This window comes from Uranotaenia lowii, chromosome 2 (assembly GCF_029784155.1).
Source record: "Uranotaenia lowii strain MFRU-FL chromosome 2, ASM2978415v1, whole genome shotgun sequence".
Classification (NCBI taxonomy): domain Eukaryota; kingdom Metazoa; phylum Arthropoda; class Insecta; order Diptera; family Culicidae; genus Uranotaenia; species Uranotaenia lowii.
Window position 1 is genome coordinate 434,254,135 of NC_073692.1, and position 17,274 is coordinate 434,271,408.

The 17,274-nt window shown below is 34.3% G+C and overlaps 1 protein-coding gene across 1 annotated transcript; it reads left to right on the plus strand.

Moving 5' to 3' along the window:
* The first annotated feature begins 14,240 nt into the window (after positions 1-14,240).
* LOC129746002 (probable cytochrome P450 6a13) lies at positions 14,241-15,983 on the plus strand. Its single transcript, XM_055739420.1, has 2 exons — positions 14,241-15,393; positions 15,448-15,983. The coding sequence occupies exons 1-2, from the start codon at positions 14,337-14,339 to the stop codon at positions 15,870-15,872; spliced, it is 1,482 nt and encodes a 493-aa protein (XP_055595395.1). The 5' UTR covers positions 14,241-14,336; the 3' UTR covers positions 15,873-15,983.
* The last annotated feature ends 1,291 nt before the right edge of the window (positions 15,984-17,274 follow it).

Sequence of the window (17,274 nt, forward strand, 5' to 3'; positions counted from 1 at the left end):
AAGCCGTTTTGATAGAATCGTTATTCATTAAACGATAGACAAGCACATTATTTATCTTTCAAACCGCGGAGGTCATTTTGCTGAGGTTTTGTGCTACCTACCCGATGAATGCATTGATTGATTCTAGTCAGCTTGAAAATTCGTTAGGCGAATAAAGCAAGACTAATCGAATGGGTTGTTATTTACCATTTTTATCCCATTTTTTCTTTTGTTGGAATTTATATATTCCATTTCAAACCAAATCTGAAATACTTCCCGTTACAGTCCCTGAATTGTCAAATTGATACTCCTGCCTTGAACTAATTACAGACCCCGTTCGTTTTTGGCAACATGCCGAACATTTTGAGTTGCCAAAATCGAATGTTGCCAAAATCGAACGGTTTTTTTTTCTGAAATTTGTTTCTTTTTTATTTTTACAAACTAACTATTTTTATTATCGCTAACGTTATTTTTTTTCATTGGTTTTTTCATGGTTTTTTTTTCTCAGCTTTTTTTATGTATTTTGCACTACTATTGTTTTGTTTATGATCTTTGTTTTTTTTTAATGATTTTTGCTGTTTTTGTCATTCTTCATCATTTTTAAGTAAATTTTGTCATTTTTAGTTTTTTGTTTGTATTTGTTTTTGATTTTTTTTTTAATTTTTCATCTTTTTGTAATTTTTGAGTACTTTATAAATTTTTAAAAAAACTTTTGTTTTTGTTGTTGTATTCTATCACCATTTCTAAACTTTAAAACGTATTTTTGATGTTTGTCGAAATTATATTGGTCCTTTTATAGAGAAACCTAATAGGTAATGTCGCTTCTAAAAATTGTTCGGATTTTGCCAGAATCGAATGTTGCCAAAAACGAACGGGGTCTGTATCTCTCTTTTTGCACGATCGATTTTATCAAAATTTATAGTTTTGGAAACTTTGTAATGTAACTCAAATATATTTGTCAGACAATGTTCAGCTACAACACAGAAGGTAAGAAAAAAACATGCTTCGAAAATACACTGTAGATCAGCTACGGAATGTACAAAAAAATTTTTTATTTATTGTCCAAGAAAGCTGAAGTTAGAAGCTATACGTTGCACATAAGGATATATTTTTTGAAAGTTTTAAGAATATGACCACAAAACCCGTACTTTTTGATAAATGAATCGCCAAAACTGCATTGTTAGATTTTCAATGTAAAATTTAAGATTTCAAGAATATATTGAAGGTCGCCGAATTTTTTTGTTTTAGAATGCACCCAAATAAATTTACAAACCGCCAAACTTCCAATAGTGTCAAACTGACACTCAAAGAGGATTAGGGTTTTTCAACAGCAAAAGTTCCAAACTAAATTTTTGTTTTAATTTTGAGTTCTTGATTTAAAATTGGCACTTTGGTTTTAATACTTCTTAAAAAAGACGAAAGCTTGAAAGACATAGAATAAGTGATGAAATAAGAATCTTGTCCAAGCTGCAGACAAAGAAAAAACTTTTTCTAAGTTGAAATTCCTGGTGCTATAATTTGCTACGTTTAATCGTTACCGAGTTATTATTCTCTCAGGCAGCCAAACAGTCAAAATAGTTGTCAGGATTTTTGTAAAATTTTTCTTCAATTCGATCAGAACGTTTAAGGTTGTTCTAAAAATAGCTTATACCATGAATTTTTCTTATTTTTTAATTATATTGATAATTTAAAATATTATCTTGTATACTACTGAAAACAATTATTAATATCGAGGCTAAGTAGAAAATTGTTCTATATATTTTTTTAAATTGCAGGCGAATAAAAAATTAATAATGCATTTAAAACTCCAAATAAAATTTTGTTAATGTACATGTTCAAGGAAACAATTTGTCGCTTATACCTAAAAAATGTTCGATCAACCAAAAAATTATTTGAAAATTTAAATGCACGCTAAGGAAAAAAAATTCATCATAAATCACAAATGACAAAATTTAAAGTCATTTAAAATTATTAGAAATTTTTGTTCCCAAGCCTCACTATTATGACTAGGAATTTCAGTAGGAAACTTCAGGATCATAGAAGGTGAAGAACCAAATGCGAATGCGAACAGAAACTACGAAGCCATAGTGTTGGGTATGTGATTAGCTGCATTGCAAATTTGACAAACTTTTTGCAATGGGGCACATACTTTGAAGAAAATGCGTAAATCCGTGCAGCCATTTATTTACATGAATGAATACATACAAATGAACTGTTCGTTCAATTTTATTTCGAAAGTATCAAAAAGCTTTTTATTTTTGGGCTCAATAAAACGAGCTTAAGGCCATTGACTAAATTTATTATATTTCGTTTAACCTTGGGTTGCCATCCGTCCCGCAAAAGCGGGACATGTCCCGCTTTTTCCACAAAATGTTCCGCTTTTTTTCTTGAAAATATTTTTCTAAGTTAACTGACTAACACTGGAAAAAATCAAACTTTTGTCTCAATTTGAATTCTCAAATGAACTGAAAATCTTTCAAATACGTATTTTTCTCAAAATAAGCAGCATTTTTAATAGTTGATATAAGACAATACTGAACAACTCTAAAGCTTTTAGCATAACAGTAAGATTCTTATTCAGTTAAGTGTTCCTGGAGCACATTCAATCAATGTATGAAGAAAATATTGTTTAAGTCAGGGATGAGCAACTCGCGGCCCGCGGGCTGCATGTGGACCGCAAGACCTTTTTGTGCGGCCCGCGAAACATTTTTCAAATTTCTATGCTTTAACTTTTTTCTACAATGGGCTGTTTAGGAAAATTCATATGACTTGATCAAATATGCACTTATCTGCATATGTCTCACAATTATTCAGATTGTTAACTTTTTTTCTGGCATTTTAAGCATTTATAATGTTGTGTTCAAGGCATAAATGCAATATTCTTTATTGGCATAACATTAAATTTGAGTTTTTTTGTCTATATTCAGGATATATTTTTCCTAATAATTTAACTCTTATCTTGAAAAGCGAAATCCATCAAAGTGAGTCAGATGAGCATCCACAAATCGGAAACTATACCTACATGGTCAAAAGGATTTTGTTCAGAATCGCCACTGATGGCGTGGATCGATAGCATCAGATATTTCTTTGATAAAATAATAAAACCGCACTCATTCAAACAACATTACAAATATTTTAGTGGACTTTATAACGACATATTATTAAATTACAATACCGACACAAACTTGTCCCTTTTGGACTTCCGACTATGGCCATTCCGGCCTCTGACTGTGCCCAGAACTAGTTTTTTTCACTGTGAAAACATAATAAACCTGCTTGAATTGAAATCCATCAACTTTTTAGCTAAGTTGCTATGTTCCAACGCTTCAAGTTTCATCTGAACAAAACTTTTTGTATGCTTCCTAAAGTTGAACTTTCAGAGAACCTAATATTCGTTCGCACTCTGGACACGAACCTAAATTTGTCAATGTGCTCGAATCAAACTCATACCACTGTTGGAAAAATATCACTAACAATTAGTGAAATTTTAACAGTATTTACCTACTTTAATAAACGTTAAATTATCTTGAAACTGTCGATTGCATTTCATTCCATTCATATAGAGAAAACAGTTTTGTGGCAAACAGGAAATGGCGGAATGAAAAGTGACACTAGAGACTCTTTACAAATGAGTCACGTTGAAAAATTAAAAAGCTTCTTTTCTTTAGAGCTTTGGTTGTTGTTTTCGATTTGTATCCTAACTTGTGTTAAAGTTTAAATGCAAACTTGGCGATGTAATATTTCGTACCTTGTGGCATGTATTTCAATCGTTATTTCAAAAGGGATCAGATTGGGCCTCTTTGTTTGAAAAATGATGTCTTTTTTAGTAGGGACATCTAAAGATTATGGAGTTTTATAGATGAATGGAAGGTTAGATGAAATCAAAGATGGTGAAAATGAGTGGTCGAAATATATTTAAAAGCATCTCAGAAAACACAAAGTCGCATTAAAAATGATAACTCAAGTCATTAAAAACGTTACTGCGAATCGTAATTTCAACTAACGCAAGTAAAAGGTCGTAAAAATCGTTACTCGAAGTCGGATTAAATGGTTTAAATCAGTGTTCCGAATATCACTCATTTTCAATGAATGTTTCTGATTGCACTTCGCACCTGAACGTACAACGATCGGGTTTCGTTATTGATTGCTACTGGACCTACCCGATCATCGATCGTTCAATTCATCGCTAAAATACAGATCACCTCGTACGATGCTTGCTGTCAAAACAGTGCAGCACCATCATCAAATTGGAATCTCACCAATGCGCAATGCATATGGCGAATCTTGTTGGTCTTCGATCAGGAGTGAATGGATCAGGCAGTGAGTGAGTGATACATGAAGCCGATCATTAGCGTATTTTGTTTGATTTGATATATAGCAAATTAATAAATTTATTTGTTGTTATATTGTCAATTGCATGAATTTTTAGACTATTGAGAGAATCTGACTTGACAGATAACAATTCCGCACTCACTAACACCATCACATTCTTTATATAAACTATCATGTGCTAAAAGTTGAAAAGGGACTATATGAAAAAAGGACCAACATCAGAGTTCAGTTACTTCAAATTATTTCCTCCAAAAAATCAACTTTCATACGCACCGTTGCCGTCTTTAACAAACTGCGCAGATTGCACCTATTTAGACTCCCGTGCAAATAATTTGCGCGCAGTAAAATCTGCTCACAGACCTAAACAAAGACAATGACACATATCGATATTATTTACATCTTTGGATAAAATTGAATTAAAAACAATTGCGACTGGTGTGTCAGTAAAAATTGTCAGTGAATCCATAATTTTTGGCTAATTTTTCAGTGATTCGGAAAACGCCCGATAATGCATGATTTATTTGTTCCACTTACATTCTTGTACCCGAATGTACAGGATGCATTCTGTTTTCTGTTCGTTTCTTTTCATTTGTTGATCGGTCAATTTTCGTTATTAAACTCCTTGGTTCGCATTTCATAATAATTTTCGCCAAAACAATAACGATTATGCCGTTTGGAAATGTGATTCGAAAATCAGAAGCGAACAACGGCTGATTTGAAAAACTGACACGGGTTGTCTATGTGTATGCATCAGTGCGAAAATATTTCTGCGTGGAAATTATTTGCACAGGAGTCTAAATAGGTGCAATTTCCGCAATAACGTTTTTTAACATCAGTATGATCAAAATCAATTTGAAGTTGTGTTTGTGAGGGAAAGTTGTTCACTTTCGCCATGTTTTTCAAATTTTACAAGTTCTCTTATTAAACTGTCGTCCGTCACGTTAAAGCTACTGAGAATTTATGGTGTCCCGCACAACTGTTTGATTTTTCTCGTCCTTCAAAAAATAATTTTGAATTTCATATAATTCAGGCAGGTACTGAGTGAGCTACATTCAGAATGGATCAGTTTGTATCTCACTCATCTCCGATATGCGATGTTTGCTAAACCGATGATTCTGAATGATGCGACTCGGTTTGCATAGCTGATAGGAGCGCTGATCGAGATTGCATACCAGCCAGGCGAAGCAGTTGCGAGAGGCGCTATCCCATTATACAATCTGAATGTTTCCAACAGGAAACGCATCCTGAGTGTTTGTTTTGATTGATTTTCGGAAGACTGGTTTAAATCAGATATGATTAAAAGTCCGCCATGTTTGCAGATTTTGAAGACGATTTTGTTCCTTTTTTTCTCCCTCGGGCGTCAAAAGAGAGAACAGCTTTGTTGTTCTCTCTAAGACCATCAGTGCAACCAGATTAAAATCAGATAGTGTATTTGCAAGAATTGTCCAATGACAGAGGCAGCAAATATTGTCGCTGGCAACGGTTCACATGCATTGAGAGAAAAAACTTGTGCTCTCTTGCATTCTTTCAGTATGTATGAATATGGTGTCGAAATCGTATGCTCTTACCGATAATATTATCATCACATGTTTACTTATCAATTTCCATTAACAATATTATGATTTTTTCGCAATTCAAAAATAATTATTCAAAATTTATATGGACATAAACAATTGAATTAAAAAAAAACATCCAAAATTTTAAAATTCTGTGAAATCTGTGAATATTTCTAAAATTGTGTGTTCTGTGACACAGATTCTGTGACGAAAATTGGCTTAAATTCTGTAAAATTATAGAATTTTCTGTGATTTCGGCAACCTTGGTCACGAACGGCTCGGAAAGCATGCCTCACTCACAAATGGATAGATAAACCATTGCTTTTTGACCGATTTTTTCAGTAAAAACTGATGTTTCCGTCTCTTCAATACTTTGGACATTCTTAACAGAGTAATACTGGTCACCCAGAAGCGGTTTTGTAATCAACCTGGAAATACGTTTCGTCATCCACGATAACCAAACCAACTTTCCCCACAGCAGTTGATCAGATAATTCACAAGCTCTTGGTTTGACGGAAGCAGCTTAGTTATAGCTCGGCTACGGCATCTTCTGTTTCTTATATGTCTTTAGACTAAATCTTATATTAGTGCGATCTTCCTTGTAGGGGAGAGCCCACTGCAACGAGTAAATAGTTGATTTATTGTGGTATTTACCCCGTGTTACTATATGCTTTCAGGTACACCTTAGTGCGATGGACAGGACTGAGAGGGGATCTACATTTTTGGCCACAACCTGAACTGAGGCATCTTTCATTCTAATATGTGATGTGAGCCTACTTGGTTGAACAATTCTACTGAATCAAGGCAATCGAAACTTTCCCTTTAATTCAACCACGGTAAAAAAAAGTTCAGATACCGGTGTTTTGATAGCAACTTACTATCTTCATCAGTGAGCGTTTTTGATTGATGAATGTGTTTCGTTTCCCTCGCTTATATTATCCGAGTTCATACTGGCGTAAGCACGCATGACTTGACGGTCCAATGTTCTGTCCACCGGACTCGTTTCCTGCCCAGATTTGTTTTTGCTCTGCATACTTCTGAATTCTTACTTCTTCTATTTTCGCCAACTGACTCAGCGAAATTTTAAGGCTCTATTTGTGCACGACATTTTGGCGCTTTTCCTAGGAAATGATTCACAATTTCACGAAAATTATGAAAAATCGAGCTCACGATACACAAAGTCTTAAGTTGAACTATAAACAACAACACATAGCGAAAATCAGCTATTTAAACGTCATCCGGAATAAGCAGGGTTGTATCAAAATAGTGCATAGATATAACAGAACATCCTATATTGTTCATTCATTTATATAGATATTAAGAACACTTTTGAAATAAACCCCAAAACGGTTTTATAATTTTAACCATTTCGACCAACTTCACATTAAAACTCAAAAGGCAACTAAAATTTTGCCAAGATACAAAACTTTCATAAATCGAACCAATCAAAACGATAGATTTGATGGATCGATTAATTTGAAGTACAAGCGTTCTCATTGACACCGACAATGATCGATTGAACGATTATTTTTTCTCTTTTTCACGCTAAGCGTAATAAAAAGGAAAAAAAAACACGAACAACTTCAAGGAAAAGTTAGAACATTCTTGAGCAGAACATGCAACAGAAGCTTTTATCGCGGTGCTATTAATAATATTTTCTGCAAATAGTTTTCTAAATCTACCCGGTCTCGTCAGATCGCGAATTAAGAATGTAGAAGCTTCCTCCGCAATTCTTCTTCGGGTGTGATTCGTCGGATGAACTGTGGTTGGCCCAAGAAGGGCGTGCATTTCTACCTTCGTTCCGTCTGCACCGAAAACTAACCAACCAACTCAAAGCGATAAGCAATACACGGAGCAAAAGGTATCCAAAGAACACGTAAACTTTTAGCAACATACCGAGGATGTAGTCGGGCATGCGGTAGTATTTATGATGCCAGAAGGCAACAAACAGAAAAGGCGTGGTTTTTCGCATTGCACTTCTAAAATGATCATGATAAAAGTGATAAGTGCCATGGCAAATAGTGTTTTTCCCACCCCATTTCTTGATGTGCGGCTTATCTGTTCGGAATAATCATTATTTCAGGTGAGGCGGATAACAACAAAGACCGAATTGGAAGGTGAAAAATGTTTGATAATAAAGCTGCTCGAAAGTATTTTGTGATAAATTGTGAAATTTAAAGTTCTCCTGATTGTTGTAAATTTTTAAAAGTATATCGGCCCAAACAAATGTTACAGTCTTTGGAAGTAATAAAAAGTGTCATGATAGAATAATGGGTTTAGCATGAGGCAAACGTTTCTATACAGAATATGTTGGTATACTATCAACACCACAAATTTAAAAACAATTCAAAATTTTAAAGGTTGATGAATATTATTCAGGGATCTTGGAAACACCCTTTAAAAAATTACGAATATTAACCATTCGTTTCCAATCTGTAACTCAAATACACCGCCCCAGCACAGAATGCATTGCAGTTCTCGATTTTTCAATGTGAACAAAAGTTGATAATGACAACAGTCGGTTGCACCAAATTAAGCCATGCACTTTCCCGAAAGCCAAAACCTACTTTCGGGTGGTTTCCGGTTGGCACAATTCTGCCACCATCAGCTGCTGCTGCTGTAACCTACTGTGGCGATGCTGCTTTTGAACTGCCCCTGGCCTGCAGAACTGTCAACTGTATCAAAATCTCCCCCGTCATTTTTTACTTCATTCATTTGGGGCAGGTGGCGCCACCCGCCCTTGTTCAGTGCAATGCAATGGTTGTGTGCTGATATATTTGAGGAGGCATTGGGCTTGCGGTTGTAATATTTTATCGCAACCTTTCAGCCATGTGAACTCGGCCACGTGGTCACACATTTTCCAGAACCTGGGTTGAATTATCCCCCACTCGCGACGGATCACCAAATTGGGAGGAACCATGCCGCAATCTTCCGGATGGGTAACGGTAACGGAATTCGTCCCCGGCAGCAGTCATAATTGAATAAATTTTTAATGATTTAATTTCAAGCGTAGATCGAAGCGTAGAACGGAACGATGTTTGGGCGATGAGGGTAGGAAAGTCCTTGGCCATTGCCATAAAACCGATTGGCAAATGTGCAGTTGCATCTCCCGGTAGCCTGATGAGGACCAAACAACAGAACCGAATCCAACCAACTCGTTCCGTCGTTTCCAAGCCAAAGATGCAATCCGGTTTTCGCGTGAGCGAATATGTGCTGAAGGTTTGTTGACTTTTCGCGTGACCTGCATCCGCATACACAATTTGCATACATGCCAACTCTGAGAAGCCACTCTTGGTCCTATAAGATGCATCTTTGGGCTGGCTTGGGATTGCAAGGAGGAAGAATCTCAACCGACGACGACGACCAAACGGTGTGCTATATGCTAATTTACAGTCGAGTTTTGAGTGGGCAGACGAGAGCGGAATTTTAGAGCACATCGGAATAACTAGAACCAGCCTGAGCAGAGTCCAACTGTAGTAAGTAAGATGCACCACCTCCTGCAGATGAAAATGGCGTGCCAGATTAAGACAGATAAACAAATCACTGGTATGTTTACAAAACATGGCTGAGCGTTACTCATCGCGGCTTAGTGGTCACGCAGCAGATGCAGATGGTGGAGTTTATTCATGACCGCATTGTAACGAGCACACCTAATAGTGATTGGTCAAGGTCGTGTTTTTTTCGGAAAATAAATGTTTCTGAAAACCGAAAAAACAACGAAAAAAACAAATTGTTGTTTTCAAACAGCAATGTGTTTTGAATGTTTAAAAATTTGGGAAACATTCATCATGATTGTGCCTAAACAACAAAGAGATTTTATTTATTATAAACTAAATTTTTCAGTAGGGTTTTTTTCCGTTTTTTCAATCTTCAACAATTTTATTAAAATTAGATTAAGACAATTGGAAAATGTTTCTGTAATTGACTGGTGGAAGTTTCCGAAGTGGTTCTTGGTTTATTTGAGCATACTTATGTCTGTTTGGGCTGGGGCTGGGATATGCAAAGTTTTCGCGATTAACTATGAATAGTTCCTTTGTGTACCTACTGGATTTCTGAAAATTTTGCAAAGGCCTAGAATTGGAAAGTATGAAGATGATGTTGGTTTTGTACTGCTGTGACTATTCCGGTAAATTTAAATTGTGTCCTTAGGAGAACAACAGAAGGATAGAGTATTTTAGCCACGCAAAAATAAGTACCCTTGACATTTTTTCAATCATCAGATTTACATTTAAAATCTTTTTTAAAGTAATGGTAGTGGTAAGTGTTTGGAATATTTTTGGAAGTGATTGATTGTTATGACGATTTTACGGTTTTCTGTGTTTGATGAATGTAAAGTATTTTTATCATGCTCAAATTTTTCACATTAATTCTCCAAAATCTTTTGGAAAAAAATATCCAGAAGATTCTTTCCAAGAGCGAGCAAAGACGCTATATTGTAGGTCATTAGAGAACCATAAATGGTGATGCACAAAAATCCAAAACATTTAGTATTTTGAAACGTTCAGATGTTATGTTTATTTCAAAAACAATAATTACAAAATACAGCACTACTGTCAATTCATGAGATGTATAACTGCAGAATTCCGGAAGGAAGAAATTCCAAGGACCATCATCAAGGGGCGAAATCTATTTTAGGATATGTGCTCCTAACGAAAATATTTTAAACAATATAATTCACGGAAAGTATGCTTCTGTTGTAAGCGATTCTTCCTCCCTTAGTTCCAGTTGTCCCTACGTCTAATACAGCTCAGAGAACTCTGCCGAGTTAAGATGAGTTGTAGGGAAGATGCTGGCCATATTCGCCTATCAAGCAGGATACTGATTTTAGAAAATATTTCATCAAATATGTGTATAAAGACTATAAACACATGAGCATGTTTTCTATACACTGGAAAAAAAGTTATGATGGAATCTCCTTCAGTTTTCGAGAAAATGATTTCATCATGAAAGTCATAAAACCTCAAACCATGCGGGCCAAATGTGCCTATTTATGTTTTCAGCAAAATTTCAGTTTCTCTGACAATATCTGTTTACGATTTATGATGAAACAAGTTATTTTAAATACCTACTGTATTTTTTTTTATTTTTCACCGTCGCATTGAAAATCAAAATAGACGATGCTAACCGACTTCACGCCTAGCTAACAATGCAAAAATAAGCACACGCAAAAGGATGAAAATCATCGAAGTAGGCCTCAAGATTCTAACGCGTCATCAGCAGGAGTTTTCCGCACACATTAACAATTTTGAACAAAATTTTATTTTTCACATTTTTATACTGAGTGCAACAGGGATTGATTCGGAAAAGAAAAACTACAATAAATAGGTACTTCTTTGAATTTCTCAACCCCTGGGGTCCAGAAAGTTTCGCCTTGGTCCAAAACTCATTCATGATCTTTTGCAGATTTTTTAAGTAACGTTTTCATGAGTAAAATTGAACTTTTAGATTTGTATGGAAAAATTGAATATTTTGAACTGAAAAATCAACTTCATTTTTGTTTCTTCTGTGGAACCGAGTCAGCTGACAGTTTTTGTGCCAATTTAAAAAATTCCTAAAAGAAATTTTCCGCTTACCAACTTTGTCGAAGACCGTAACTACGTATCTTATTAGGACAAAAAGTTATAAGCTGTTTTACAGGGGTATGTTTTCTCGCATTGATAAACAATCAATTCATTTGACATCACTGCTGGAGCCTCGCGAGATATTGCATGAACAATAGCCATGCGATACCTCACTTGGCACCCAGCAAGGATGTCAATTGAATTTATTTTTCATTAATGCGGAATGACATACCTCTGTTTAACAGCTTATAACTTTTTTGCCTTATAAGATACGAAGTAACGGTCTTCGACAAAGTTGATAAGCAAGCGGAAAATTTCCTTTAAAAAATTTATCAATTGGCACAAAACTGTCATCTGACTCAGTTACACAGAAGAAACAAACATGAATTTGATTTTTCAGTACAAAATATTCAATTTTCCCATACAAACCTAAAAGTTTAAATTTACTCATGTAAACGTTACTTGAAAATTCTACAAAAATCATGGATGAGTGTTGGACCAAGACAAAGCTTTTAAGACCCCAGGGTTTGAGAAATTCAGAAATGACCCAGAATCGATTCAGTCTAATGTTAAAGGGTACTTAATTTTTTGAATATTTCATTTTGTCCTTTCTGTAAATTCGAAAAGGATTGTAATTTTGTTTTATACTTTTACTGTAAATTTTATTTTTCGAAATTTATGAAAAAAATAAATAAAATTTGAATTTCCGTCATTGTCATTTTGTCATTTTTGTCATTTTTGTCATTTTTGTCATTTTTGTCATTTTTGTCATTTTTGTCATTTTTGTCATTTTTGTCATTTTTGTCATTTTTGTCATTTTTGTCATTTTTGTCATTTTTGTCATTTTTGTCATTTTTGTCATTTTTGTCATTTTTGTCATTTTTGTCATTTTTGTCATTTTTGTCATTTTTGTCATTTTTGTCATTTTTGTCATTTTTGTCATTTTTGTCATTTTTGTCATTTTTGTCATTTTTGTCATTTTTGTCATTTTTGTCATTTTTGTCATTTTTGTCATTTTTGTCATTTTTGTCATTTTTGTCATTTTTGTCATTTTTGTCATTTTTGTCATTTTTGTCATTTTTGTCATTTTTGTCATTTTTGTCATTTTTGTCATTTTTGTCATTTTTGTCATTTTTGTCATTTTTGTCATTTTTGTCATTTTTGTCATTTTTGTCATTTTTGTCATTTTTGTCATTTTTGTCATTTTTGTCATTTTTGTCATTTTTGTCATTTTTGTCATTTTTGTCATTTTTGTCATTTTTGTCATTTTTGTCATTTTTGTCATTTTTGTCATTTTTGTCATTTTTGTCATTTTTGTCATTTTTGTCATTTTTGTCATTTTTGTCATTTTTGTCATTTTTGTCATTTTTGTCATTTTTGTCATTTTTGTCATTTTTGTCATTTTTGTCATTTTTGTCATTTTTGTCATTTTTGTCATTTTTGTCATTTTTGTCATTTTTGTCATTTTTGTCATTTTTGTCATTTTTGTCATTTTTGTCATTTTTGTCATTTTTGTCATTTTTGTCATTTTTGTCATTTTTGTCATTTTTGTCATTTTTGTCATTTTTGTCATTTTTGTCATTTTTGTCATTTTTGTCATTTTTGTCATTTTTGTCATTTTTGTCATTTTTGTCATTTTTGTCATTTTTGTCATTTTTGTCATTTTTGTCATTTTTGTCATTTTTGTCATTTTTGTCATTTTTGTCATTTTTGTCATTTTTGTCATTTTTGTCATTTTTGTCATTTTTGTCATTTTTGTCATTTTTGTCATTTTTGTCATTTTTGTCATTTTTGTCATTTTTGTCATTTTTGTCATTTTTGTCATTTTTGTCATTTTTGTCATTTTTGTCATTTTTGTCATTTTTGTCATTTTTGTCATTTTTGTCATTTTTGTCATTTTTGTCATTTTTGTCATTTTTGTCATTTTTGTCATTTTTGTCATTTTTGTCATTTTTGTCATTTTTGTCATTTTTGTCATTTTTGTCATTTTTGTCATTTTTGTCATTTTTGTCATTTTTGTCATTTTTGTCATTTTTGTCATTTTTGTCATTTTTGTCATTTTTGTCATTTTTGTCATTTTTGTCATTTTTGTCATTTTTGTCATTTTTGTCATTTTTGTCATTTTTGTCATTTTTGTCATTTTTGTCATTTTTGTCATTTTTGTCATTTTTGTCATTTTTGTCATTTTTGTCATTTTTGTCATTTTTGTCATTTTTGTCATTTTTGTCATTTTTGTCATTTTTGTCATTTTTGTCATTTTTGTCATTTTTGTCATTTTTGTCATTTTTGTCATTTTTGTCATTTTTGTCATTTTTGTCATTTTTGTCATTTTTGTCATTTTTGTCATTTTTGTCATTTTTGTCATTTTTGTCATTTTTGTCATTTTTGTCATTTTTGTCATTTTTGTCATTTTTGTCATTTTTGTCATTTTTGTCATTTTTGTCATTTTTGTCATTTTTGTCATTTTTGTCATTTTTGTCATTTTTGTCATTTTTGTCATTTTTGTCATTTTTGTCATTTTTGTCATTTTTGTCATTTTTGTCATTTTTGTCATTTTTGTCATTTTTGTCATTTTTGTCATTTTTGTCACTTGTCCACTGATTCATGAGTTGATTTCATTGTTTAACTAGAATATAATACGGCTTGTCCACGGCGCAAATCTCTACAATCTCAATGTTGACATAAGTCTCTAGACGCTTGGAGCTTGGTAAAGAGCAATGATCAATAGCTCTCTCGACTAGTCCTACTATCTTTATAGGTTGGCTTGGGCTGCACTGCGCAAGATAAGAGGCACTTAACTGTTTCTCAGTTCAGTGATCTGAAATGCAATCTTCCATAGCATGATGATCGAGTAGCAGCAGAGAGCAATCAAGTTTAGTTGAGTTAGTACGTAACAGTTTCGGACGCGATGTGGATTGAAGTTTTAACCCTTTTTCTAGCACCATTCATTATATTTGGTTTGTATGTGAAACGAAATTACGGATATTGGGCTCGCAGAAATGTTGCGTTTGTGGAACCGAAATTTCCTGGAGGCAACTTTGGCGAAGCTACCCAGATGTCACTGGCTGAGCTTTCCGAGAAACACTACAAGGCCATGAAAGGTAGTGGCAAATTCTACGGTTTGTTCTCGTTTGTGAAACCAATGATAGTGCTTACGGATTTGGATCTGATCAAAACAGTGCTGATCAAAGATTTCAACTACTTTCCGGATCGTGGTTTCTACTACAATGCTAGAGATGATCCTCTTTCGGCACATATGTTCGCCATCGAAGGCAATTATTGGCGATCGTTGAGGACAAAACTTACACCTACATTCACTAGTGGAAAGATGAAGGCCATGTTTGGAATCGTTCAAAATATAGCGGATAATTTAACCAAGTGTTTGATTGATGATGTTGGCGAAGGGGCTGATTTGGAAATGAAAGATTATCTAGCGAGGTTTACAACAGATGTGATCGGAGGTTGTGCTCTTGGGTTGGATTGCAATAGTTTCGAGGATCCGAATAACCAGTTTCGATATGTTGGTCGAAAGCTTTTTGACACTCCAAAAGCTCCTCCTCAACTGGCTGTCCTGCTGAAGAATTATCCCGATTGGGGGAGAGCTTTAAGATTCAGAAGTCTTCATGAGGATGCTAGTGAATTTTTCTTCAATACTGTAAAAAATACTTTGGAACACAGGCAAAGTAATCAAGTCGATCGAAAAGATTTCCTGAACCTGTTATTAGAGCTGAGAAACAACGGAGTTGCTCTGACGACGGAAGAAATTGCAGCGCAAGCTTTGATCATTTTTCTAGCCGGGTATGAAACGTCGTCTTCCACTCAAACGTTTTGTTTGTATCAGTTGGCATTGAACGAAGCATGCCAAGAAAAAGCCCGACTCAGTGTGCTAGAAGCAATCGAAAAACACGATGGATTGACATTCGAAGCTCTTCAGGACATGGCATTCTTGGATCAATGCATTAACGGTAAGTTTATTTCAAATAAAATATGTAAATTTGAATTATGCTTTCGTGTTTCAGAAACTTTGAGATTGTACCCACCGGTACCGATTTTGGAACGGAAAGCTTTCCAGGACTACCAGATTCCGGAAACAAACATCGTGGTACCCCGAAAAATGATGGTTAATATTCCGATATTCGCAATCCAGCGAGACGAACAGTATTATAGCAACCCGACGGAGTTTGATCCGGATCGATTCAATCCGGAGCAAGTTGCTCAGCGACATCCGATGAGTTTCCTTCCCTTTGGAGATGGGCCACGGATCTGCATAGGCCTTCGGTTTGGAATGATGCAAACCCGGATGGGGTTGGCCACCATTCTTAGTCGCTTCAGTTTGAAACCGTGCTCAAAGACCCCCATTCCTATGGTATTCACAAGTCGTACGCCGATGTTGCAATCTAAGGAGGGTATATGGTTGAAGGTGGTGCCATTGAAAGAAAGGTAAATTTTTGATTAAATGTTTAACTAGTTAAATAATTTTTTATTCATCCGAAAGTTATGTTTGAGCTCCCAATAAAAATCTTCAAAATGTAATGCTATCGAAATTTAAGAAAAAAAAAATTACATACTTGTTAAAGAGATCAAAAGTGAATATATACAAATTAGATTTATAAAATTTCCAGCAAGACTGAGTTTCCATCAGCGTGCGTGTATGAAACGGTTTGTATGAAAGAAAACGGCCGTTAATTTTCCATGAATGGAAGTTTGAATGTGTTTGAGCAAGATCATATCGTTGATACTTGATGTTTTTCTTTTAAACTTCATATCTCTGGAACCTAAAAATCTTGTTAAAATCTGGAACGCGATTCAAGTAAGGAATATTTACTTATACAAAACCTTGTCAAATAGATAATGCTTGGGAAGAAGAATGTGCTCAACGTTTTTTTTTCTTCCAAATGTTGAAGTCGTTTTCATTTTTCGACATCAAATACTAATTGAATAGTTCAAGTGATTTAAGTTGCTCACATAACTTTTTCCTCGCTAAGGAAAATTTCAATTGTTTCGAAGTAAAATCAATTATTGTTTTTCATTAATCAAATACCTACCACTCATGGCAGCGGGTAAAAACTACAAGTCATTTCATTCGTGCTCTAATCAGATGATCTGTAGCAAGGATCACCGCTTGAACTAGATGTACTACTACGACGTTCTTGATTCAAAAGAGTGTGCAGCTCAAAAAACAACCCAACTTGTAAAGAGAATGTTTTGAAGCAAGCGACTGCAACATATAAATGCTAATGACTACTCACCGCGTTCGCTCTTTTTGTTATGGTTTTTTCCCCGTTAATTTGGTGCAACATTTCATTTCCATGCAACATAGTTCAGATGCGATATGAATCAGTACAACTATGTTTTATATTTGTGGTTCACTTTTTGTGACGGATGAATGCAAGTTTGACTGTCATTAATTAGTCGAGTTTAGTTAAGGAAGGTTTTCTTTATATTGTCGTCTCTGGGCTCAAAAAGTTGGGATTATGATCTGTCATTTCAAAACATTCACATCATTAAATATAAAAAATACATGTTAAAAGATTGTAGGATAAATAACATCAAACTGTCGCAGTACGTTGCTGTAAACACTGTAAACCTTTTTTGTGACTAAAAACCACAGTACTGTGAAACATTTGTAAACGCAGGTGGCTTTGATCGTACCAGCATTAACCGATGCATATTTTATCATGCTTGCGGTACTTTGTTGTTCCAATCGAAGCATGCCACGTTCAATCGATTTCAAATCCACACCGAATGGAACAATCGAACAAACTTCTTGTAGCAAAGTTGACCGAAAATTCATTCGTAATTCCTTTTGAGCTCATTCAAGAGCAATTTACCTCTTGTTTTCACCT